Source organism: Pempheris klunzingeri, chromosome 14, assembly GCF_042242105.1.
Source record: "Pempheris klunzingeri isolate RE-2024b chromosome 14, fPemKlu1.hap1, whole genome shotgun sequence".
NCBI classification, from domain to species: Eukaryota; Metazoa; Chordata; class Actinopteri; order Acropomatiformes; family Pempheridae; genus Pempheris; species Pempheris klunzingeri.
In genome coordinates this window covers 4,742,298-4,768,290 of record NC_092025.1, presented here as the reverse complement: position 1 = coordinate 4,768,290, position 25,993 = coordinate 4,742,298, and the positions used below count along the sequence as shown (strand labels likewise).

At 40.7% G+C, this 25,993-nt stretch overlaps 1 protein-coding gene across 1 annotated transcript in view; it reads left to right on the top strand.

The window, feature by feature from the left end:
• The window catches only part of dlg2 (discs, large homolog 2 (Drosophila)), a 166,485-nt gene extending 140,763 nt beyond the window's left edge, over positions 1-25,722 (top strand). Inside the window, exons 15-30 of the mRNA XM_070843077.1 lie at positions 1,029-1,088; positions 2,288-2,443; positions 6,288-6,444; positions 9,517-9,619; positions 12,617-12,661; positions 15,473-15,587; positions 16,065-16,241; positions 16,733-16,808; positions 18,262-18,358; positions 20,461-20,511; positions 21,276-21,377; positions 21,890-21,913; positions 23,231-23,403; positions 23,678-23,787; positions 24,287-24,378; positions 24,819-25,722. Of these exons, the coding sequence (XP_070699178.1) occupies positions 1,029-1,088; positions 2,288-2,443; positions 6,288-6,444; positions 9,517-9,619; positions 12,617-12,661; positions 15,473-15,587; positions 16,065-16,241; positions 16,733-16,808; positions 18,262-18,358; positions 20,461-20,511; positions 21,276-21,377; positions 21,890-21,913; positions 23,231-23,403; positions 23,678-23,787; positions 24,287-24,378; positions 24,819-24,925 (1,645 nt within the window). The 3' untranslated portion in view covers positions 24,926-25,722. The remainder of the gene's footprint in view (positions 1-1,028; positions 1,089-2,287; positions 2,444-6,287; positions 6,445-9,516; positions 9,620-12,616; positions 12,662-15,472; positions 15,588-16,064; positions 16,242-16,732; positions 16,809-18,261; positions 18,359-20,460; positions 20,512-21,275; positions 21,378-21,889; positions 21,914-23,230; positions 23,404-23,677; positions 23,788-24,286; positions 24,379-24,818) is intronic.
• Positions 25,723-25,993: the final 271 nt, after the last annotated feature.

The window sequence follows — 25,993 nt, the reverse complement described above, 5'->3', positions numbered from 1 at the left end:
GTCTGCTCAGTCATTGTTCTCTGTTGTGTGAGGAAAAACACTGCGCAAGCAGCTCAAGTGACTTCATTTTGTTTGGTGTCCTGAGACATTCACACTTCTCCTTTCTTTGACAGCACTACCATGTTGGTTGGTCACGTTGAAATATAATTAGTTAAACACCCTTGGCTGAAGGACAGCTCATAGCACCAGGTGCTGTGAAGGGTAAACACACACCGACTCTGTTAAGCTCTGTATTGTAGGCTTTATAGGTGCCGTCTATTTCTTGAAGAAGGACTGCAGTGTGTGATTTAGTGCAGCTGTTGTGGTGATGATGCCACACAGCTTTAGTTCTACATTTCCCTCTTCAGCCACAGTCAGCTAGAGGGGACAGAGTTGCTTGGTAAAGATGTTTTCCTGTTTGAACAGGATGCAAACACATAGACACAAACAGTTGGTCACAGGGAGAGAAAGCAGAAGGATGAGGAGGAGGGATGAGTGTGGGGCGTAGTGTTGTGTATGCTATCGTATGCTCAAGGCAGGCCAAATAGTGATGTCACAAGTCCAGTTCATGTGTGTATGTGTGTGTGTGTGTGTGTGTGTGTGTGTATATGTTTGTGTTTGTATGTAAATGAGGCAGTATGTAGGCAACATCTACAGTACATCCTTCAACTCTGAACTTGCTTTCAATGCTATGACTACTAGCCTCACAGCAGCCCACACACACACACACACACACACACACACACACACACACACACACACACACACACACATTGTGCATAATTTATTCCTTTCCAAAGTGGCATACTGTACTGTATGCTCCAGTTAACACACTTGAATCCACATCATGCCACAAACAGCAGACATGCGCACACTGAGCCAACGGTATGGATCGTGCCTTCCTCTTCTATGTAGCATGCACCCCAGTGTTTCTGTTATCGGTGTGTCGTAAAACTGTGAGAATGAAAATAGTCAAATTACAGCATTTGATGATAAAAGACAGTTATCAGTGGTTGGTTATCAAAGTTGAACTCTTTCCATCCTATTAGAAATCCCTCGCTAGATGACGGGGAGGGTCACAGGTTTGATTCCCAGCACTTCCAGCTGAGGTGAGATATTCGGTGTGCTCACTGCACACTCCTGCATGTTTGCCATCGCATGTGTCTTTGTCACAATGAATTGTTGGAAACAGAAATGACATCATGCCATTTTTTAAGCATGAGCCTCTTTTCATTCCTTGTGGATGCCTGACTAAATGTAATGAAGACATTCTGACATGCGTTTGGATGTTTCTGCCAAAGCCTTTCAACTCAGACACAACCTTTGTAGCATCAACAAAATGTATGAATTAGTGATGTTTTAAAAGGTTATCATGCATACTTCCCTTGTGTAGAATACATAATCCCCTGTTCGAATAGGTTGGCCAGCAGTGAGGAAGTTTTAAAGTTTGTTCTTAAAGTGTGTCCAATAGATGGCTGTCTGGTGAGCATGCCAACACATTAGAGCAAGAATGTAACATTTGAAAGAAGAAATAGATGTATAGATGTAGATATATATTGCTGTATAACTGACACCGCAGACATTAGTGACCTCATGGCTCTCTGCTACTTGCGCTACCATTACAGTGTCTGTCATTTACCATTTCCCTGTATCTGTGTCATTGTGCAACAGTGGCTGAGGTCTTTGCATTAGTGGTTTTGGCTTTACATATTTAGTATGTAATCACTGGTAATTACAGTAACATTGTCCTTTAAATGAAGATAAACCTACTTGCCAAACCAAAATACTGTATCTGTGACTGCACTGTGACAGTGGCTGTGAAATTTGAGCCATAGTAGTCATACCTCTTTATGCAATGGTAAATAATGTCCTTCTAAGCTGTCAAAGCACGTGGCTTTTAGAGCTCTTGGATTTGTTTGTAGCATGCATTTTCTGCTATTGGAGCGATTGAAGCTACTGTGGGAAATGTGTGTCAATTGATGATAATGATAATGAAAATAACTGTTAGCAGGAGTCATATTATCATAACATCTGGTTGTTCAATATATGGTATTGGTTTTTAGGAGGGAAAGCATGTCTCAACTCTCTGACTTTTTGTGTGGTGTATACCAGCCAGGACCATGCACCATGTACACACCATATACCCTCTCCTGCTGTCTCCACCACGTCTCATGCTGCTTTATTTCTATTATCCTCCCTGTCTTCCATCTGTGTGTCTCTATCTTCTTTGTTTATCCCAGACCCTTCACCCCCCCACCTCTGTGTGTGGACACTAACCTCTTTGCTCTTGTTTCTCACCCCCCTGTAGGCCTCCTGAGCCAGTTTACAGCACTGTGAACAAATTATGTGACAAAGCACCCTCCCCCCGACACTATTCCCCAGTGGAGTGCGACAAAAGCCTCCTCCACTCTGCCCCCCTCCCACACTATCACTTAAGCCTGTTCCCTGACTCGGACATCACCAGGTACTTTCCACCACCGCTCTGCACTCCGCCCCTGTGTCCCATTCCACCTTATCAATAGCATGCCATGTTACCGTATCGTACACACCTATCGACCACCTGCTTTTCTCTTATGCTTTGAGCCCACAGCAACCATGTCTAAGTGCTGTTTTCTCAAGCTAGCATGCCTCTCTTCCCTCCCCTGCTCTCTCCCTCTTCCGGGCTCTGATTTAGCCGGAGCCTCCTGGCCTTATCTACCACCCACACATTTCCAGTTTTATCCACAGCTAGAAGAAGTACTCTGATTTTTACTAACACTAAGTACAAGTATCCGTACCGCACTATATAAAGTCCTGCATCTGAAAAATTACTTAAGTACAAGTGCAAAAATATTAGAATGAAGTTACACTTAAAGTACCAACAGTAATTAAGTAGTATAATTAAGTGGTATGTTGGTATAGAATCACTGGGTGCTTTCCATTCAGGTAATTGTGCTTCATCCTGCTGTTAATCATTTCTAAACATCATGGGACAGATGAGTGTTGTCCCCAACATTACACTGGACTGTGAATACAGTCCCCACATCCCCACGTCCCTGTCTTTCTTCCCTGATTGGTGGAGCTAAGATGTGAGGAAGACATGTGAGTTGGAGAAGGAGAGGCCATGTGAACCAAATGGAAAGCACCTGAATGGAAATGAAAAGTCATGGTTTGGTTTGGTTTGGTCATACAGAGGCTGCTGCATGTTGCCATGGTGACAAGTGACCTTGCTTGTTGTAGCTAACTAACCCAATTCTTTCAATCTTGATCTTTAACCTTCGAGCAGTGCCTAACAATAATCATGTACCAATTCTCTGTGTCTATGCACACAGTTACAAAAACCTGTGCTTGATTTAGAATAAAATAATGCTGTTCTGTATTATATCCTAATGTATCAGCTGTGTGAATATGCGTGTGTGAGCATGTTGCTGCTCACCATGTCATGTTATTGCTCTGCTTGAGTGAATGAAACAAAACATGCTTTTCACTGTTCATCTTTACGCGTTAAACCAAATTTGTGTGGCTGATAAATTTCATTTATTTTGTTGTTGCCATGGTAGCAAAGTTCCTTCTCGGATTAATTTCAGTCTCAAGTGAATGGGAGTAGAAATTAGTGCATTTTTCCTTTGACTTATCCAATATACAGAGAATCACATCTCTGGGACTGTGGGCAACTGAAGGTGCCCTGAAGGGTCATGAAATACGGAGCCTTTATTGTCAGCTTTAAGACTGAGTCATTCAGCTGGCGAGCTGAGCTCTCGGCAAAGCCTTCAGCCTGAGCTGAAAATTAATTGTAGCGTTAAATTAGATGAGCAACCACCTTTAAAAATGTCTTCTTTTGATATTAAAGTTTTGTAATGCAGGATAATCCATCCCTTTAGAGTTAGTGTTCGTGACTTAAACACAGGTGTTTCAGTGCCTCTGCCAAAAGTGTTCACTGCAGACAGAGAACAATGCTGCTGTTTGCAGTTGTAGAATACTTTTAAAGCTTCTCTCGTTTTAGGAATGACAGAAGGAAATAGTGTGGCTACATATGGGTTCCTTGATCGATGTCATTTATTTGCTGGCCTGAGTGTTTCCTTAGCTCAGTGGAAGGTCTGGAGGACAGACGAGGAGGATGTCATACGATATGCACGTTGTGAAGCCCTTTGAGGCAGATTTGTGATTCATTATCAGCTTTTGCAGGTTGTGTGTTGTCCATAGCTTAGATAACTGCTTGTATGTGCCAGTTAGAGTTGGCCTGACCAAACAGGATGACTCTAATATTGTAGTTCAAATGATAAACCTAATGGGTAACTCCAAACAATATTTTTTGCACTTGGTATCTTGATACCTCAGAAGACCATTTAATTATGTAATTCAGGAGAATACCTTCATTCTGGTTCCACGCTACAACTCAGTCCAAAGAATCGTTGTCCAGTTTTGACCTGATCTTAACTGTGTGCCTTAGCTGTACATCATACATTTATGGCCTCTGCAGATACACTACAGATATTTGTTCAGAACATGAAAATACCAGGAACAAGATGAAGTTGAACCACAAAAGTTAACTGTTGTTTTGCGAATGTAGTTAACTTACTTAGTGTTTGTATTGTTCCATGACTAATCATGCATTTACCGTGGGGGGTTGATTAACTGTCAGCTATGATCACACTACAGCAGCAACTCAGCCACTGAATGCTTCCAGTGACTGATTATAGGCGATGATGGGGTTTATTCACAGACGTTGTGCTGCTAGGTATGATGTACAGCACATATGAAGACACAATTCTCTCCACATTAAGTCTCTTCTGCTGTTTGCATGAATGATTCCTGCCTCTGCCCCACAGCAGCTTTCTGCAAACTCTTATCTATTTATAACTTTAACAAAATGTCAATTCATTCTGTAGGGCATCTGAACTGCATTGCTCTGTGATCTGAAGATGTTTTTGTCATAAAACTTGCAGGGCTGCAAAGATGGTTGAAGTGGCAGAGGAAAGATTGGAATCAGGATATCTGTGCTCCATTAGAAAGGCCTGAATGTATTCAAATCACCCTGTTGGGAAGGATTTTATTCAGCTTATTTTCAAGGTTAGAATTCATAAAGAAGGAGCTGTTACTAACTACAAGACATGTTACATGTGCTGTTTAAACCATTGCTTGTTTAGTCAAGTTCACGATTATTTAGTACCACTGAAGAATGAGGGAGAATTTGCTCAAATATTTATGCTCAACAGCTTTCCTCCAAAAATCCTCAAGGAAATGGCCTTAGAATGGCCAATGGTGCAGATTTGCTTCTTCAGGCTACTGTAGTTTATGCATCGAGCAGCAGATGGCAGTATGCTGCTTACATTCATGATGACACTCCTGTGCTCGGCCCTCCTCTGGAAGCAAAGCAAGCAAGCAAAAAATATCAGATATGATGAAACACAGTTAAAACAGACACAGACATGTAAACTACATGTGAGTAAAAGCCATTAGGAATGTAGGACTAAAAATTAGAAATAATTGAAGCCAGCAAACGACCAGTGAAAATGAATATGACATGTGAATTGGACCCATTAAAGAATAAGAATGAAATAAAATTTTATTAAGACCAATAGACACTTGAGTTACCAATAAAAGAAATAGCAATAAAATAAAGTAATAATTAAGACCATGAAAGCAGACCACTGAAAGGCACAGCAGAAAGGAATGTTTTCAGGAAGGTTAATGTGTTGCCGCCTTAAATATGTCACGTGTCACTTAACAGTAAATATGATGAGCACATAGCAAAGAGTCTTATTTAGTTTGTCAGATATTGTTCCTGTTTGGCAATGGAGAAGAATGACTAATACCAACAGTCCTACTGGTGTCTCCCCATGTACTCTGTAGCTACCAATTCAGTTCCAGACAATGAAAATATTTTCATATGGAGTGCTTTGAACTAAATATTCTTAAAATGCGTCTGTGTGGCCTAAAGCACATATACAGTCTGTGCCCTAAAAATGCTACTACAAGCCCACAGGGAACTAGAGCCCTTCACTATATGTTTCTACACATCCCATGCATGTATCCTTGTGTGTGCATGTGTGAGAGAGAGGCTGAGAGAGAAAGAGAGCCAGTGTGTGTGTAAGCATGTGATGAGGTTCCTTTTCCGTCACAACTGAATCGGGGACAAGTGAACCTAAGTAGAGCACCATCCCCCTGTGGAGCTCCAGCAGTCTTTGGGCTCTGTTGCCTGAGCAAAGCATCACTGAGGCTATTGCTGTGCGATTGTTGTCCACCTCTCCGTACTCCGCGGCCAAGCTGAAGATGCTGAGATCCACCGACTCCCCCGAGTTGATGTATTATCTGAACTGTCTGTACAGGGAACCCAGGAAGGTGGTGCTCCACAAAGGCTCCACAGGCCTGGGCTTCAACATCGTGGGCGGCGAAGACGGCGAGGGCATTTTCGTCTCCTTCATCCTTGCAGGAGGACCTGCTGACCTTAGCGGAGAGCTGAGGCGTGGCGACCAGATCTTATCGGTGAGTTCGCCCTTACTCTGATTTTAAAGATGCAAGACACACACCATGTTGCAACACATTTCCTTATAGTTATAGAAATGTGTGGCCTCTTGAATAGTGTAGTATTAGTATAGTAATTAGTAATAGAATAATAACTTTTAAAAGCAAAGGCACATTCAAACAACAAGGCAAGTCAAAGTGCTTTATATTAAACATTAAAGCGTTGGGACAGAATGCAAAAGAAAAACACTATAAAAGAACATTTATTTACAATAAAAAGCATAGACAATAGAAAATAAAACTAAATAGAATAAGATAGGTAGAAAATTACAATAATAAAAAGTGCAATAAAATGCAAAGAAAGTAGAAAGTATTTGTTTTAATGAAAGGCAGCTGCAAACAGAAAGGTCTTCAGACTTAATAAAGAACTATGAGTTCTGCAGCTCTGCAATTTTCCAGATGCGTGGCGCTTTAAAACTGAACATTGTTTAGTTTGGAGAAAGCAGACCTGAACCAGACCATCTGAGAGCTCTGGATGGTTCGTAGCAAAGCAGCAGATCAGCGCTTTATAAACCCGCAGTAGTGCTTTGAAATCGATTGTCTGATAAGTTGTCCCTAGTGATAAGTGTCGTCTGCATAGCGACGGTAACATATTTGGTTGTTTCTCATGATGTGAACCGGGGGAGCATGTAGATGTAGTTTGTAATTTGAATTGATAACTCAAAATACAAGCTGCTTTCATCCAAATGCTACATGATAGAAGTCTGTATGTCAGAAGGGCTCACCACTTGAAGTAAGGTGGGCAGCCGGGTGTCACAAGTACAGATCTGCTTTTAAAATGGTCAGTTCTTGTTGAGCCTGTGTGTTCCCAGCACATTAATAGACAGTTTAATAGTCCTACTGGCCTAGATTCACTTTCAGGGCCACACAGAAGAACCTGGTCTGTTCCTGCAGTGTTTCTCCAGTATTACCACAGAGGTGTAGTGTGTCTGTGCTACATACTAGTTACTTACTGCTGACACTTAAAGACACCTTGTGTCTAATTGAATGAATGTGTAATAAAGTCCAGATATTCATAAGCTGGTCCACAGAAGTCTTCTCAGTTTTTTAGTCATCTGATCGTGGTTAGTTCATCCTAGATTTGGTTCCATTTTTTCTTCCGAGGGAAATCCACACTCACACATTATTGTTACTGTCATCTGTACCTCAGAGCAGTGTGATTATTTAGACTGGAAGAGAATGTAACCTGCAGAGTGATGTGGTGATGTTTTACTTTTCCTGAGCAGCTTTTCACTGTGGGGAAATGATAATACCCTTTTGGACAAAATGTGATGGTGAATTATTGAACGGATTAAGTGACTTGCTCATTGCAACATCCAAATAATCAGTAGTCAGCTTATACCAGTGTGAAAGCAGCGGCCTTATGATCTTAGACTTGCTCACAGCAATTAACAAGTGCTGTATAACAACTAGCAAAAAATGAATGTATGCATGATGACTTACTGAGATGATGAACAGACGTCACAGTTGGCCAGGAGCTGGGAGGAAGTGATTGTTCTGCCTCATTATAGTTAATTGTAATAGTTTGCCTCCCACTCTAACACCTCACTGTGCAAACGCAGATTACACAGTCTCATTTCATTGGGGTGTTGTGGTATTTTACAGCCGCAGATTGTTAAATCAACCTGGCACTGTCTGGCTGTTCATTTGCGTCCAATCAGCACCTCGGTCTACGCTGATGAAAGCAGGCAGTTAATATTCCACCAGTGGCCTAGTTTTGAAATCTAACAATAACTTCCTCTGTCTCTCCCACCTACTGACCACACACTCGTCTGTCTGTACACACACTACACATCCAGCTATTTTCGTACTCATCCCTGGGGCTCTTTGTCTGTTGCTACTGTTCAGTCGCCCCAACGCTGAAGGACAGTGCACCAGCGGTGAGGGGACAGGTGTGTCGGAGATACAGTGTGAAAATACGTTTGTCCACTTGGATAAAGCAACACACAAAACGAGACATCCTTGGATTTCTCTCTTTGAGAGAACCACTTTAATACGAGTTAAACAGAGCCCGTCCTTCTTCATGTTATATGAAAGTTGATCTAGTTTGAGCAGCCCTTGTGGTAATGTGACAAAGGTGAAGAGAAGAACAGTGTAGCCAGTGTCTTCAAATATCAGAATTAAATTCACCAATGAAATATTCCATTAATGTGTTACAGAAGCATCTTCAGATGTTTAGATGCACTGAAACTCTCCTGAAATGTTTTGGGGGACTTTCCACAGTACTGACTTGCATGTAGGATCATAACAGATCATTTATTATTCTCACAAGATGCCTCAATGAAATTTCTTTATTTGAACATCAGCCCTGAACATTTGGCCAGATTACACATTAGCACTGAAACAGATCATTTATAATGAAATGAATGAATTCACACCTATAGTGTCCTTCCATTGTCATGCATAGAGGTCACTACAGTGTACAGCTATTCAAAAGCTGTTTTCTTGCATAAGCATGAGTTTTGATGGCAGAGTTGCACATCAGCCACTACAGTGGATGCTATTGCATCATCTCATACACTGCTACCCAGTGGCAAGCCATTGCAAGTGAAAAAAAAAAGAGTTAAACCAAGATGGCCGACAGATAGCCAGAAACACCAGGTTGCTCATTTTTTTTCTGTTCAAACCTTCTATAAAAAGAGACCAGGTAAGAAAAATATGGTGACATCAAGTAACATCTAAGGAGTCATGCAATTGGTAAATTTTCCAAGTATTGATTTTATATTGGGAGGAAATTATGATTAATCACATGTCCAATGAATTGTACATCATGCATCACTAGCTATATTTCAACTACTGGACATATAAATAAATCTTTATAAAATATGGGTTGAAAAAAAATAAAGTTCAAACCTTGTTTTTCAGCCTAAAGATGAATAAAAACACTTCTGACTGAGGTTATCATAATTCATGCATGAAAGGGTTAAAAGGATACCATGTGTCTGCACTGGTGTTGATAAAGTATACATCATTTGTGATGCAGGTCATTGCACTGGGTCCAGTAAAACCAAAATGTTCCTTGTCGTTAAACAGGTGAATGGCATTGACCTACGAGGAGCCACACATGAACAAGCAGCAGCAGCATTGAAAGGAGCTGGACAGGTGGTCACCATCATTGCCCAGTACAGACCAGAAGGTGAGTCAGCACAAGCAAGCACAGCAGAGCACTCCTGTGGTGTAAACGTCTGCATAACAGCACAAACATGCACAGGACAATGCTTAGGTAGGTCTCTCCTGCCCGCTGAGGGCTTGGTAATAATGAGGCCAAGGTACTGTGTATATGGTAAAACAAAGAATTAACACCAGAATTGAAAGATAAAGAGCAAAATGACAATATTTGACATTTCACGCTGTGTTTGTTGGAAATGGCCCATACACAGGATCTGGGACAAGGCAGGAGCCCACATGAATAGTGTGATGCCAACATACTTTACTGTACCGTCAGGATTCCATCATAAAATTGCAGGAAAACTGTGGATTTTATGTTAAACATTTAAATACACTCTTGCCCATAAAGTTGGAATAAAATGTTTTTTACCTCTTCTCACGAAATGATTGTGACAATGTGATTTATTCTTGATAAATAAAGTTTATATCTTCTCAACTTTATTGATCAAACTCTTCCAAACATATCACAGTGAAACTTAACCCTTTGAGGGTCTTCAGCACTTTCTAGTGTGTTATGATTTTTATTTTTAGCATATTTTATCAGTTTTTCATGCATATTGCTTATAATTTTGCAAGATGGTGAATTTTTCAGAGTTCTCAATTTTTTTCATGTATTTTTTGTGTATTTTAGACCATAAAATGATGCGCATCATGACAAAAACATGGCAATTTAAGGGTTAATTTTTTTAAAAACTAATTAAAATTTGATATGTATGATTAGGGCTGATGCTGGTCTAAAAAACTATTTAAAAAAATTTAAAAAAAAAGAAAGATTTTTAACATTTTTATGGCTTGTTTTTATGCATACACATTTATGTGTGTAAGGATCTTTAACGTGATTATTTCTGAGGACCTTCAAGGGGTTAAACCACAATGAACCTTTGCAAACTGTGTATTCAGGCTTTAACAAAATTGGGGGTATTGAACAATTATTCCAACTTTATGGGCAACAGTGTGGTCAGTCACCTGTGTGTCTCTGCTGTGACAGCTTCACCAGTCTGCAACTTAACAGTGATGGTGGGTCTATGAGAAACATTCTGTCTGTGGGTTTAACTCTTCTGTTCCTTCACTGCACAGCACATGATTGCAAGGATTCTAACACTGAATGGACTCTTCGATTGTTTGACTGACTGTAACAGAACTTCTTGTCTGAAGATCAGATGTCTGAACAAACAGAGAAACGCGTGCTTAAGCCTGCTTCTATGCATTTCCCCAGTCTGTTGAATGGGTGGTAATGGGAAGCAGTTTTTATTGAGGCATTAGTGGAGCTGATTAGTTTCAGGTGTTAATATGAATTACATTACTTTATTATCCTTTAGTGGGGCAGTTATGTGTCCTGCATTAAATGTAGCAGGACAAGACACAACTGGAAGTTTTCTTCCTTAAGCAGCGTTTCTGAAGAGGGTTAAGGAAATGATATCATCTGATTCAACAAACAACGTTCTACTTGTCTTTTTTTTGCCCTGTAGCATCAGCATGTAAATTTTAATAACCCATCCAGGACATGTTCAGGCTAATTCAAATCTACCAAAGACTGTCTGCCAACCTGCTCTAAGTGAACATGCAGTGGATCAGACAGCTTTGAGTGGTGGCATGCCTTCTCTGATTAAGGTCAATAGCAGCACTGTTTACTGAAGGGTGGCAGAGTCAGTGACTCATGGCCAGAGACCTCTCAGTGTCTGAGTGGTGCCAAACTGTCCAGACCCTCATACCCAGAGCTCTGCGTCAAGGTCATTTTCTCTTAGATCTACAACCTAACAGTCAACATTCAAGACGTCAAAAGGTTTCATCTGTTGACTTCTTTATACATTATGTCACCTTAGAAATGATGAAGGGATTCATAGAATGAATTTGATAGAATGCTCCCATGTACCAGGTACCTCAACCAATTTCCTTTTCTGAAACAAAAATAAAAAACTAGGCTTTTGTTGAAAAGCATTTTCTTACCTGAAATGCTTGTGGAGTGGATAAGAAGTTAGTAACAAGAGTTTTTTCATTTGCAAATTTCATTTTTCTTGATAAGAAACGTCTGGGGATAATATTATTGCTTCAACAGCTTCAACACTACAGCTCAGCTCTATGCAGGCTGTGTCCAGTCTATAAATAAGAAGATTGTCCCACACAGAATATAAAGAAGTGCAATATGTCTGCCTACAATATGTGGGGTCGTCTCCCAACTTTTATCAGACATAATAACCTATCCACCGCCATGTCTTTTCTAAAACTTTAAACTTACCAAGTTCAACATGAATTGGCTGTAAAATGATTGCACATCCTGTGTTACTGATCACATCCAATAGTGTGTCAACAGTAGCCACTGATGACAAAGGTTAATGGTAACATGTTGTTGGCTTGAAAGGAGAGTTTTCTTTCACAGTTACTAATAGAAGGGTGGAATAGGCCTGGCAGTGCCCAGAGCGATATTGGTCACTGGGTTAAAAATATGCCAACTGGTAAAAGCTTCTAACAATGAGCATCCTCTCACACAGTAAGTGGGAAGGTACAGGAGTTTTCTTGCCCCAGCCTGCTGCTACTCTGGCTACAAATAATAGCTAAAAATGTCGACAATGAATGCTTCTGCTTCGGCTTTTGATAACAGAGATAGTTTAAAAGTGCCCCAGTGTTGCATTTTGTGCGATGGAAACTGGATGTTTCATGTTTGATTGATTTTATGAATATCTGTAATAGGGAAACAAGACAAAATTCTACTATAAGGACACAATTAAAAGGGAAACAGTTAATTTTCTGTTTTTTAAACCATTGTTACACACATTGATAGTCTAAAAAAAGCCCCATTTTTCGTTTTCCGATTTTTGTTTCAGAGTAGGAAACCAAGGTTACAAGGATTCTCAGATCTCACTTATCCAGCTGGTTACTTCTTTCTCGTCTGAGATGACGTCTTAATGCTGGCTCAGTGGGCTCTAAACCCCTCTACGACTAACTGCTTTCTCTTCTTACCCATCAGAGCTTGCTCTATGTTCACCGCGACGGGCCCATTCTCCTGCACCAGGTTTGTGCCGTTGGCACGTGTGGCTGCTCTGAGCTTTAGCATCATTCACCAGGGCTCGGCTAAGTGAGAGTCACTGTGTGAATGTGATCACAGACAGTCTGTTCACTCCTCTTCACCGAGCGTTTGACCCACTGAAGCACACCCGATCCTTCTCTCTCCCAACCTCACTCCTCCCCTGCACATGCACTTTTCAACCCTCCTGACTTTACCGTTTGCCCCTGTGCTCCCAGGCCCTGACCCATCAGACAGTGTCCCGTCTTCTTCCTCTTTGAAAATGTATTTTTAACCTTTTTAAGTGTGCTGTGTTTTGAGGAGGTCATTGTCAGTACATGAGTTTATTTTGTTTCACTACATCAGAAACATCCTGTCTGGGGGTAATATTAAACTCAGCTTTATGTGTTAATGGTCACTTCAGCTGACAACAGTTTTCACTGGGAGCTGTTTTAACAAGGATAGATAACTGTGAAGACTGTCCACAGTGATGGCTCTGAATTATCCAAGACAGAGTAACCAGGGCATTGTCTCTAGATAGACGTATCACTATATATCTTTTAACAAGTATAAGTTGTCGTTGCTTTGAAGCCAAAAACTGTAATCCTATTCACCTCCACTGGGTGCTGGCAAAGGTGTTAGCAATGAATATGCTCAACGTAGCCTCAGCAAAAGGATCCAAAATGATATTATAAACACCGGGGATGAACATGAGCTTTTACAGTTTTCAATACGTCTTCCTTTCTAAAGCACAAGTCATATTCTTAGCATATTCATTCAAGAGAGTTCTACCACAGGCAGAGGGCTCTGAGTGCCAGGGTGCCCCTATAACACTGGAAACACTGGAGCTGAAAAAGTACAGGGGTGAAGTCACCTTTGTTTAGGGATTTAGAAAACAAGACAAGTTATCTCAGTAGCCATATAGACTGTGTGTAAGATGGTGTACTATCGCAAAACAAGCAATGATGAAATGCCTTCACACAAAGCTGATGCTTGTGGATATTCCCTCATATCCCCTCAAAAGTCTCCTACTAACACATTTTAAAAGATCTTCAGTGTAACTAACACACAGCATTTATCAATCTTCATCAGTGGTTGCCAACATGTTCAATGTCATTTGTAGATCAGAGTTTTTTAGTGTGTCTGTGTGTGTGTGTGTGTGTGTGTGTGTGTGTGTGTGTGTGTGGAGTAGCTTAAGCCAAACAAAACTCAAAGCCATCTAAGGAACTTCCTCTCTAATGTGTCTCTTAGCTTTATGGCGTTCAGATGATCAGGTATATGCACGATGGGGAGGAATTATCTAGTAAATCACAGAGCCCTAAAGCGAAGAAGCACCGGTTTAAAAACACTCATCCTGTTTGTCTCCGCCCCTGCGCTGCCACAGGAGAGAGAGGTGTTTCTCTTTTTCTGCTTAGTGCCGCTCTCAGCACAGTCACAGAAGTGGACTGTGTGAAGAGAGCAGAGCTTAGGAGTGCAGGGGGAACACAATATAAGAAAGCAGCAGTAGAAGATTAACATCAAAGTGAACATGCAGACAGGTAGGTGAGACCTATTCCTGAGGCAGAGAAAACAAGAGGAGGATAAGTTTTTTAAAAAATAGCGTAGACATTTGTGTGTGTAAAAGTTGTGATTTTTTGATTTTGCTGATTTTGTTGTTGTCCACTTATCCAGTATGAGAGGAGATCTTCTCACCTCTAGACTCAGCCTTGTTATTTCTTTAGCTTAACTTATGAGATGATGAAGAGGCACCAGTATCACTGAAAGCGTGGACGAGTCTGATGCAGGTGTGGCAGTTTAACTGCAACTGTAATGACAATAAGAGCTGGAAAACAGATTTTCTTGGATAATACTGAAGCAAATGTAATTTGTATTTCCGCTATATTTCTAATATATCTCTCTTATCTAGTCATGCCTTGACTCGTAGAATACAGGCTGTGCAGTCAGTGGTTGGTTGTGCCATGACAGAACATGTCATGTCTATTTACCGGCCGATCGTCTTTAAGTGACAGATTTGCCAGCCATGCCTCAACTTATCAGTTTTGTCATCCTCGTGGTAACTGCACTGTCAGGAAAAGCATACTTGTCAACACAGTGACGGGTTTTCACATCCTGACATCCTCTTTTACTTTGCCAAGAGCGATTCAGTTTGTGGCTTCAGATGTTTCTGGTCCAAAGTCTCAGTGGTTCAAACTAAGTGCATCGGTGTGAATAAAAGACCGAACATCTGAGGTTAGCTGGAGGATTTCCTCTGGAGTCTTTTGTTACGCCGTTGATTTTATAACTGCTGTATGAATTGAAAGTCATGTCACAGTTAAGTTTGGCTCAGTGTCACTTAAAGATAAAGATTATTCAAATAAATTTCAAAAAGATATTCATTACATACAGTTTGGCATGTATTATCTAGATGTAGACAGTGGTACATAAAGGAAAAATACAAATAAAATAAATGCACTGGCGGCAGCAGTGCCCTTTAGAGCAAGTGAAACAGAAAGGCTGGAATTGTTTTAGTTTGACAACTACAAAAGGGTTAGAGTTAAGGTTACCATCCCTTACCTTAAAGTACAGGTGACAAGTTGGCAGCAAATTACATTGGCAGGTTTTCCTTGAGCATGCATCCTTTCTTTATCAGCATGCCCTTTTACTTTCACTGTGGTGAGACTAGTCAAGAATTCAAATAACATTTGATATTTCATTTTTTAATAGGGGACACTTTCAGTCTCAGTAGCATCGTCAGGTTTGACGTCCACTTTCCCGGGACGTGCTGGAGTCTGGATGCAGACCTGGCTGTCGGTCTTGATCCGTTCTAATCTTGTCTTGCAGAGTACGGGCGCTTTGAGGCCAAAATCCATGACCTGCGGGAACAGATGATGAACCACAGCATGAGCTCTGGGTCAGGATCCCTGCGAACCAATCAAAAGAGATCGCTCTATGTGAGGTTGGTCTTTTTTGGATTTTACCCTAGTTTTGTATGGACAAGAAAATAAAAAGCTATCCATTCCATGCCCCAGATTTCTTCCATGCGATGTCTGCACTGATTCATTCCAGGCACAGCGGAGTATTTAGATAAATTCCGTGTTTTAACAGGGTTTTGCTGTTTACTTTTCACACAAATGACTGAGGAGAATAATGTCACTCGAGCTTTTTCTTTCTATAACAAAGTGTAGATTTAATTAATGTAAAGATTACACACAGAGATGTTCCTGCAAAATCAGGTTTGAGATCTGTGACTGAAACACAGGAACATTTCTTATTATAGTAACCCCCATGGACCAGCAGTAACTATTCTCTCTGACCTGGTAAAGCTGTGCTTCTAGTTTCTCTCTTCTCAATTAGAAATGATCCCACATGGAGGTGTGACGGTGAAAAACATGAAATACTAATCCTGATAATCCTGCTATCTTCCTCTAAATAGGGCTCTGTTTGACTATGAGAGGTCAAAGGACAGCGGCCTCCCCAGCCAAGGGCTCAGCTTCAGGTACGGGGACATCCTCCACGTCATCAATGCCTCAGATGATGAGTGGTGGCAGGCCCGTCGCGTCACCCCACATGGGGACAGCGAGGAAATGGGTGTCATCCCCAGCAAGAGACGGTGAGCCGTGGAGATAGACCCGCTTCTGGCTGGGGAAATTCTTGAAGCCCGATTTGGAGGGTTACAAAAGTAAACTCTATGAACTCTGGATGACCATCGGAGCCAGTGCTTAACACTGGACATTATCTGTCTCATGTACTTAATATCAGCAAATTCACGTGACCTGGGGTGACCAAGGTGTGGGACGTAGTGTACATAAGCCCAAGTCATTAAAGGTGTTTCATCATTAAGGTGTTCAGAGAAGAACTCTGGTGGTCATCCAGAGCTCATAGAACCATCCTGACGTACGTGAATCTCCTTCTATTTCATTCTTCTTGACCACCAGGCACAGTGCTTAACACTGCATCTGGCATGTGTTAAGGTGAACCCAGTACATATCTCATTAACAACATGTTGATATTCGTCTGCATGCGTAGTTTCCAGCAATAACTGAGGAAAAAAGACATATTTAAGTGTTTGAGACTTGGCTGACATGGCTGTTTGCTCGGCAGGGTGGAAAGGAAAGAGCGGGCGCGTCTAAAGACTGTGAAATTCAATGCCAAGCCAGGGTCATTTGATTCGAAAGGGGTAAGTTCCTTTATGAGAGCTGCAAAGTGGCAATTAAGATGACCCCAGTAATTTGATGATTTCACAGTGAAGCTCCGATGTAACCAAATGTTACTTTTATCTGTAGCTCAGAGTCCATTCATAACTCAATCTGCAAAGTCAGACTGACTTCACTGATCATCCAGTTTCATCATGTGAATGTTCCTCCATTTACACTTCCATCAAACACATCTGTGAGCCACAGCCCCAAATATCTCAAAGTCACGTGATGACAGAAATATGGGCAGTTTCCTTTGTTAGGCTGCACTGTGATTGATTTTTATCCTCCAGTTGTCAAATTTGATCCAGTAGATTTGATACTTTTTATCTAGTATATCACTTATTGTACAGATATTTCATTCACACAACTATTTTAAATAGTAATAAAGGATATTCTACCAGCTTTTAGCGTAGCAGCTGTCAAACGTTCACCCTCCAACACATCTATTGTATAAAGCAGATGTAACAAGCATGACCTTTAGGACGAAGTGTTTGAAGTTAGGACCGTTACTACACTCCAGCATGAGTCACACAGAGCCTCGAAACAGTAGTTCTACAAAGATTAGACGTCAGCGGCATGTGGTCTTCAAATGATGAGATAGGCAGCATATTCATTATAGTCTCATCCTTACGAGATCCATCTTTTCTCTCCATCACTGCATGAGTTTTTATGTGCTTATGACATCCTCCTCTATGACTAAACCCCGGTTATGTTTCTTCTGTCATAGCATGATCTCAGTAACTCTTTTCTCACCCTGCTTTTACTTTGAATGCCTCTAATGCAACTGTGGCACATCAAGTAGTGCTGGGGCCGACACTGTTATTCTCCCAGATGGACCAAATGACGTCTTCTCTTACGCTCCTTTTGTAGATGACTGGGCTCTGTGTAGATTTTTGTTAGCTGTTGCTAAAGTTTCACCGATTCAGAGAATAAAATAACAGCTAAAAGAATAAAGTTTCTGCTTTAATTATATAAGAGTGAACAATGAGACAATGAGAGCACACATTTTAAACTCCCTGGTTTCAAATTGGTTTAAGAGAAACTAAAAGAAAATAGTTTCTTCCTTTATGAATAGGCCTGAGACAATGTATCTTTCAATAATATGTGATGAGCGTGAATTAGAGGATACATTTAGGTTAGTTTTGCTTTACTAGCGATGATAGGGCAAGTATTTTACCAAATGAAGTCACAAGATGAGAAAGAAACAAGCCCCTGCTTTTATTCAAATCAGTCTTTGTTACTGGGCAGACGTGGAGCTGCTGTTCCATCAAACCAGCATTTTTCATCCAGTTATTTAGGACAAATTTACAGACAAATATTCAGTTTTCACTGTGAGTTTCACTTCTTGATGTCCCACTTTCTGCGAACAGTTGTTTTGTCTGCATGACTGTGACAAATATACCTGTTTGCCCCATGCTCTCTCTCCCCTCACAGTCATTCAATGACAAACGTAAAAAGAATTTCATCTTTACACGAAAGTTCCCATTCTACAAGAACAAAGAGGGTGAGCAGGATGGCAGTGATTCAGACCGTAAGTAAGCTCGCAGACACACATGTATTACCATGCAGAGAGCCGGTGCAGGTCACATGTAGGCTGACGGGGGATTAACACAGGTCTGTTTCAGGGGCAGAGGCTTCGTGGACGCCTTTCCTGCTTCTTCTCATGATCACTCGCGGTTGTCGGTGTTTTCTTTCTCTTTCTGTTGGATCACAGTCAGAGATGTTCTGGCTCAGATGCTGATCAGTCAGCAGGGCAGAGACCAGGTCAATGCTGTTCATTTTCATGTGATATGTCCCCATATGGTGATAGTGGACGACCCAGTTTCCCTTCAGAGATCATTTTGGTTCGATCTCAGCCGGTTGGTTGTTGTGTTAGTGCCTCCCCCTGCTGGCTGCTCAGGGTCGGGACAGAGACAGACGTGTGGGCGCACAGCTCCCTCCTCTCACTACCTTCGACCTTTTGCTTATGTTGCGGCTGTCCCCTTCCTCTCTTTCTTCTGTTCTGGCTCTCTTTGGACGGCCAATAGGACATCCTGGGGATAGGTGATGATGGGTATGGGACAAAGACATTCAGTAAGTTGCCCCCCCCCCCCCTCATTTCCCAACAACAGCCTCCTTGTCATGTTTCCTGTCTGAATGTGTTTCTCTTGCCTGCACTGTTGCATGCTGCATTTGTGCTGCTTCAGTCTGCAGTGAGTAGCCTCTGTCACACGGGGCGGAGCAGGGTCACCCAACTGAGGGGGGCCTTTGGGTTTCACTTCTAGTTTTGGTTTGTTTTATGTTAAAACGCCAAAAGGTTTTATAGAACACTGTTTGTTTTTTAGATTTAAGAGTACTGAGCATAAAAGTCATGTAAGGGTTTCTTTCTGATTTACCAGTTTTTCTTTTAGTTTGTGCACCACCGATCTTTTGTTTGTAGTCTGAAGAGGACGAGATGTGTTGTCTTAACAATTTAATGAATTCGCTTAAAAGAGGCTGATTCAAATTGTACCCTATTAGGGCCAGGCCAGTATTTCTTAACACGGCAATTTTATTTTTGAAATGCAAAAAATAAAAAAATCTTCCTGATACTTATACTCTCCAGTAGATTCAAGTTAAGTTAATCTTCCAGCTTTAACCATCCAGTCTTTGTCGTCTTCAGTGGCGCATGGCGTGACTCATGTGTGTTTCTATGATGACTGTGAGAGCTCAGGCCTGTAAAGATGGCAGTGCAGTGACGGTTCCATGGCTCCAAACACTTTGGTGTGACTGGGTGGAGCAGCACAGGGGCTCTGCCTGTGCTGTGTGAGCCACCACAGCCAGTCTCCCACACTGACACTGGAATGCGGAATAGACCTAAGAGGTTTTTATAATTGCATCCCTGACTGACCCCCTTCTTTGGATGTTTATTATGTTTAATGCATGTTTGCATGACGCCGGCATAAACAACTAAAATGTTTTGTCTTTGCTTTTGAGCATGTCAGTTTGAAGTAGAATTCACAGTTGCGTCTTTGGAGAGTCCGTTCTAATGTGTTGTTTGCTGTTGGTGTAAACATTTCAGTCATTTGGGACACAGGCACATACACTCATACTGACTTACGGGAAAAATGAATTTGGCACCAGGAGCTCTTACCCACTCGTCCAGGTTGTCCCCAGCAGCATTTTCTTGGAGGTGGAATACTTTAGAGATTCCTCTTTTATTTCACTCGATACAGAGTGAGAAAACATGTCAGCATTTCTAATTGAAACCATAGTAAGTACTCTTAAACACATCATGAGCTGAGGCAGAGCATCACACGGCCACGTTACAAAAACACAGGCTAACTGTTTAAGTCACGGTACTTTAACCTGACTTCTTCTCATCTTTTTGTCAATATTGATAGTTAAAATGATCAGTACATGGTTAAAAGCAAATGAAATATTGGTTAATTATTCAGTTCAATTTGAAATGTGAGAGTTTTCCATGAGATTCATCTATTTAGTGTGAGCTGTAGACTTTCTGATGACAGGCAAAAACAGCAGAAATGTTCTGTGGCGTGTGCTGCCATGCATGTGGCTTTGGGCCAAATATGGCAGGTTTTTTTATGTCAGTGATGAGCATGTGTTCGATTACTTTATGACAAAATAATAACATTTGTCATATGTACCCACCAGGGAGTCAAGAGGACGTGATTCTGTCGTATGAATCAGTGATGCGGCAAGAAAGTAAGTTGTCACTTTCTGCTAAACGAGATACACGATATCTAAATGCTCATACAGAAGGAGGCTAACATGTTTATCTGGAGCTTTTTGTGAGACAGACTGGAGGGTGTGTGGACCATATTTACCATAAGTAACTATGCTAAACAATCTACCATATAAATCTAGTATTTAGCTGATGTTTTTGTATATCCTCATCCACAACAATGGAATATAATACAATATGCTTTAGCTATGTCACTTTGTTAAACAAATGCGGTTTATTTCTTAATAGTCTATTCAGCAGCTGCACCCCTTCAGTGAAGATCAGAAAAATGTAGAAGATAAAACCTCACATTAGAAATAAGGATGATCTCACAGCATCCACTGTAACCGTTTCCAGTTATCAGGTGGCCCACTGTGCCACAAAAAAGAGTTCATATCAAGCCAAAGCATATATTTTAGTTTTCCTAATACTTCACATAGAGAACTGTTTAGTTGGTAGTTTTCTTCTATCAGAAGACAGCAGAGGGACAACAGTGTCCACTTTTGTCCTAAACTTGTTATCCATATTTGTTATTCATACTTCTGTTAGATATATAAATATACACGTACCTGCTAATGCACATTTGCATACAAACAAGAGGTAAAGCTCCCCTACACACAACACAGCTAAAAAATAACCTCACAAAGGTTTCCTTTCATCCATAATCCACGATCCATGTTGCTGAAGTGTCATTTTGTAAAGAAACCTTCGAGAAATGTAGTCAGTCTATTCTTTCCCCCTCCAGTTCATTATGCCAGACCTGTCATAATCCTCGGACCGATGAAGGACAGAATCAATGATGACCTGATATCAGAGTTCCCAGACAAGTTTGGGTCTTGTGTGCCACGTAAGTAGTGAATGAAATAAGAGCAGGAATACATTTTGAATTGTTCATTGACAGCAGTGGAAAAACCAAAAATGTTGAATTACAGATCGTATTCAGGCTGTCACATGACATGATGACATCGACATCATTGTCTGTGTTTATTGATATGTTGACCTGCTACTTCATCAGTCACGACCATGGTCATATTGAGTGTGATGTTTCTAGTTTCATTGCACACCAGCATCACCCTGTCATCCCACTAGTGTTCTCTGATGTTCTCTACATGAACGAGAAAGATGGTTCACTTCACGCACATGTGAAGCAGCCACAGTGATGTACACGCTTAAGTTACTGTTTGTTTCTGGTGTGTGTTTGACTCCAGCTCATGAACTCCATTTTGACTCATCCGAACAGGATCAGCTCATTCCTCTGTGCATGTGTGTGTGTTCTTCATCAGCCGAAGCACTTTTTATTTTGCATGTTTTGATTTACCCATTTCTTTTGTTTCAATATACCTTTTAAACCATATAAAGCTGCCAACAGCTCAGGGCACCAAGGTAAGTGAGCGGACAAGCTGAGTTGATTCTGTCACCCCTTTACCTGAATTACTGTTTGTGTAGAGTGTTGGGGACACTAGTGTTGTCTTTATTTGAATCAGGTAGTTGTACACTTCCTAGCTTTGTAGAGGCATTTATTTTCAGACATCTTTTAAAGATATCCAATGAAATTTGCACAAAAATGTTCTAACACATTGTATGCTTACAGTGTACAATTAGGAATTCCCTTTTTGCAAGAACTCCACTTCCTGTCCACGTATTATGAAATTAATAAAATTACAACCAAGTTTATTTCCTGTTTATCCAGAAAAACAAAAAAAGTCTCCTTTCCCCATTTGCTCATTTGTGCAAATTTCAGGACAAGCGCTTAAACGTGTATGAATATCTTTAAAGGTAAATGTGCACTGTGGTTATTTTGCCACTAGGTGAGATGTTTTTACTGCACAATACTGCAGCAGGGTGCTGTATTGAATAAATATATGTAACGTCATTGTATTTGTGAGGAAAGAGCCAGTTTTATCGATACATGTGATATAAAATTTAAGAGGCATTGGCCCTAACAGTATCAGTGGTATGAGAAAGAAGCTAACTGAGAGCTGTGGCCCAGTAAATCGCCTCAGCCAGCGGTCATGAACGGGCAGCGAACATGTTACAGCGGCTGTAATGTAATCCTTCTGGGTGATTTCACCCAATTAAAGTATGTCCACTGACATGACAGACAGGATCCCTACAGAGATAGACCTGTGAGATCCTTTTGAGTTAAAGGTCCCATATTAAGCGAGTGTTTTTTGCACATTAAACCATGTAAACCTGTTTTGGTAGTATGACTTGAAGGAGAGCACAATATGGGACCTTTAAGCACAAACAGCCATTATGTCGCTCAGTTAAAAGCCACCAGACGATTTAGACCATAACAGGTATTTTACATGTGAATTGCTGGTCTTTTGCTGGCTTGATCAGTTGTTTTGCTTTTGGTGTTTTAAAAGATTAGTTTGGATCAACAAAATATTTGTGCAACACAAACAAACTCAGCAATAGAAGCAGCCAACAAACTAGTGCTCTGCATTAAAGTTGCTGTTTTTCTCAATGGAGTCTTGTGGGTTTGAATAGTGCGATACTTTGGCTACTAGTCATTTTTAAACCCAAAACATGTGACAACATAGGGCCCAGATTTAAAACTACTGGAGGGCTTTGCTTAGTGTTTTATAGACTAGAGTGAGGTCTTCAGTGAGGAAAAGAAGGAACATGTTCACTGGTGTTGTTGTAGCATGTGAGTTACTGAGTTGTAAGGAGCTTTTTGTCCTCCTTGAACCAAAGATACTACTCGGCAGAGGAGGGACTACGAGGTGGACGGGCGAGACTACCACTTTGTGATGTCCAGAGAGCAGATGGAGAAGGACATCCAAGAGCACAAGTTCATTGAGGCGGGACAGTACAATGATAATCTGTATGGAACCAGTGTCCAGTCTGTGAAATATGTGGCTGAAAGGGTGAGACGCTTCACTTGTTGATGAAAGCTGCTTATTGGCTGCACCACATAGAAGCTAAGCTGTAAATATAGAAATGTGAAGTTCTCTTCCTGTAGTCTAAAGTACACTGTGCAGCTGGTCTGTAAGTTCTGTGCCAAAGGACACAAAAGCCTGAACATGTTTCTCTGAGCGGAAGTTGTACTTGATGCTGTTTAGGACTTTTACACCATATGAGTTTTATTTTAGAGAGCAGAGTTGCCGTGGTTTTGAGTGACACATGTGCCCTCTGTCTCAGGGTAAACACTGCATTCTGGATGTGTCTGGAAATGCCATCAAACGACTACAAGTAGCACAACTCTATCCCATCGCCATCTTCATAAAACCTAAGTCTATCGACTCGTTAATGTAAGTGTCCATTTAGTCTGTTATTGCAAACGGCTCATAAAATCCTGCTTTAATAACACTTATTTTTGTAATACTATGACCTTCCACTAGCCTACGTATTACTGTACGTTTTGTTTTATGTCATAATGTCATATAATGCTAATATTGTAATTAGCTATAATGCTATAATGATTTTGTTAACCCTGCTGGTGTGCCTGCCTGCACCAGGTGTGTTCATGTTTTTGGTTTTTTTATTCTCAATTTGCAATTATGGTGACACATAAACATGTAATGATTTATAACACACTATGTGTTTATGAATGTATTTTTGTAAGTTGTGGTGGATAAACAAATAATTTTGATAAGTTGCTGACCAGCGCTGTAGATGAATGAACACACATTGTCCTGTCTGCCTCTAACTACATTGTAGTGTGTGTGTGTGTGTGTACGTGAATGTATTGCCCTTAAATGGGACACAGAATCACGTGTGTGTGATGTTTTTGTCCTTTGCCCTGAGCAGGGACATGAATAAGAGACTGACAGAGGAACAAGCCAAGAAGACATTTGACAGGGCTATGAAGCTGGAGCAGGAGTTTGGGGAATTCTTCACAGGTAGGATACTAATAAAAGCACAAATACTGGAGAAACCAGGATATTCAGCTTGTCCGTCACTGCTCAAACACAGTAGAAGAGCTCACAAGCACAACCTTGATTAAACATCACTGCTGATTTAAGACTGCTGACTGCTGCATGCAGACACCAGAAATCTCATGTAGACATGCTGGATGTGTCAGTTAATGTAACAACACTCGTTGACCACATCAGTTTTGTTAGATAATCAACAGTAGTGCATGAAAGGATGTTTATTTATGATTCTAATAAGGGGGGGGGGGGGGGGGGGGGTATTGTACCATTAGAGGTCAGGACAGTGCAGGTACAATAGGGTTTGTAACATCTGACAGCTATGAGTGAAAAGGTGCATGTGTGGCTGTGATGGTTTCAATCTGATGTACCTGTTCCACAGTACATAAAGAGTTCCCTTTGCTTTGCAGCCCTGGTTCAAGGAGACACCTTAGAGGACATTTATAACCACTGCAAACAGGTCATAGAGGAACATTCAGGACCCTATATCTGGATCCCCTCAAAGGAGAAACTATAATAACTCATCACCCTGGAAGGGAGTCTGGACTGCTAGAAACTAGTAATAAGTTGTAACATATGATAACTGTATGGCGATGAATAGTCTTCAGAAACAATTATTGTGAATATGATTTGTTTTTTTTAATTTCATTTTCTCTTTGTTTGGTTATTGCTTCATTTTTCACTCAACATGAATGTTCCTGAATGTATACCACAAAGTGTTAGGAAAGTTTAGGTCTTCGAACATGAACCCTTTGTATATTTGTTGATTTTTATTTGAACAAAAAGTAAAAAGAAATGAAATGAAAACTAAATACACGTGGGGTGTGTGTCCACATCGACAGCAAAGTGGGGGTGGAATACGCAGTGCAGATTTCTTTGCTTCGCTAACATAGGAAGGACAGCAGATATTCCAACTACGACCCCCTCACCCTCCCCTCACACTGCAGCAGCTAGCAAGTAATCATCTGAAGTTTAATGTTTTGTCTGATTTTGCATCTGAACACAGTTTTGCTTTGTATTTATTTCCGTCGTTGTTTCTTCCTTGATTTACTGTTTTTCTTTCTCTGACCTGACAGAGAGGATGTGTCAGCAAAATGTATTCACTGTAAGATTTTCATGTTTTGTTTTGTTTTTGTTTTTTATTTAAAAGCAGACATTGCTCCTCCAGCTGTTGCATTGACAATGACAAGTAAAGGGAGAAAGCTGCTATTGGCAACAGAGATGTAACACTATATTTTGCTACTTAAATTGCTAGAGGGCACAAAAGCACAGAATTATTTATTATTGAAAATATAACTTTGATTAAAACGTCATTTACAGAGCATATTTTATTTGAGTGATGTAGTATGTTGTGACTGTGTTAGGATGGATGGGAATATTATGGTGAGAGAGACATTTGATGTTCATAGCACTGTGTAGATTTGGAGAAGAGAGGGCAGTTAAAGTAGTGATTAGATTTAATACTAAAACACTTTTTTGTCTTTTGAAACTAATAACAGGTCAGTGAAGAATGGGAATAAAGAATGAAGGACCAATATTATATAAAAATATCTGGTAGAAAAGGCTGAAACAGAGTGAAGGCAGA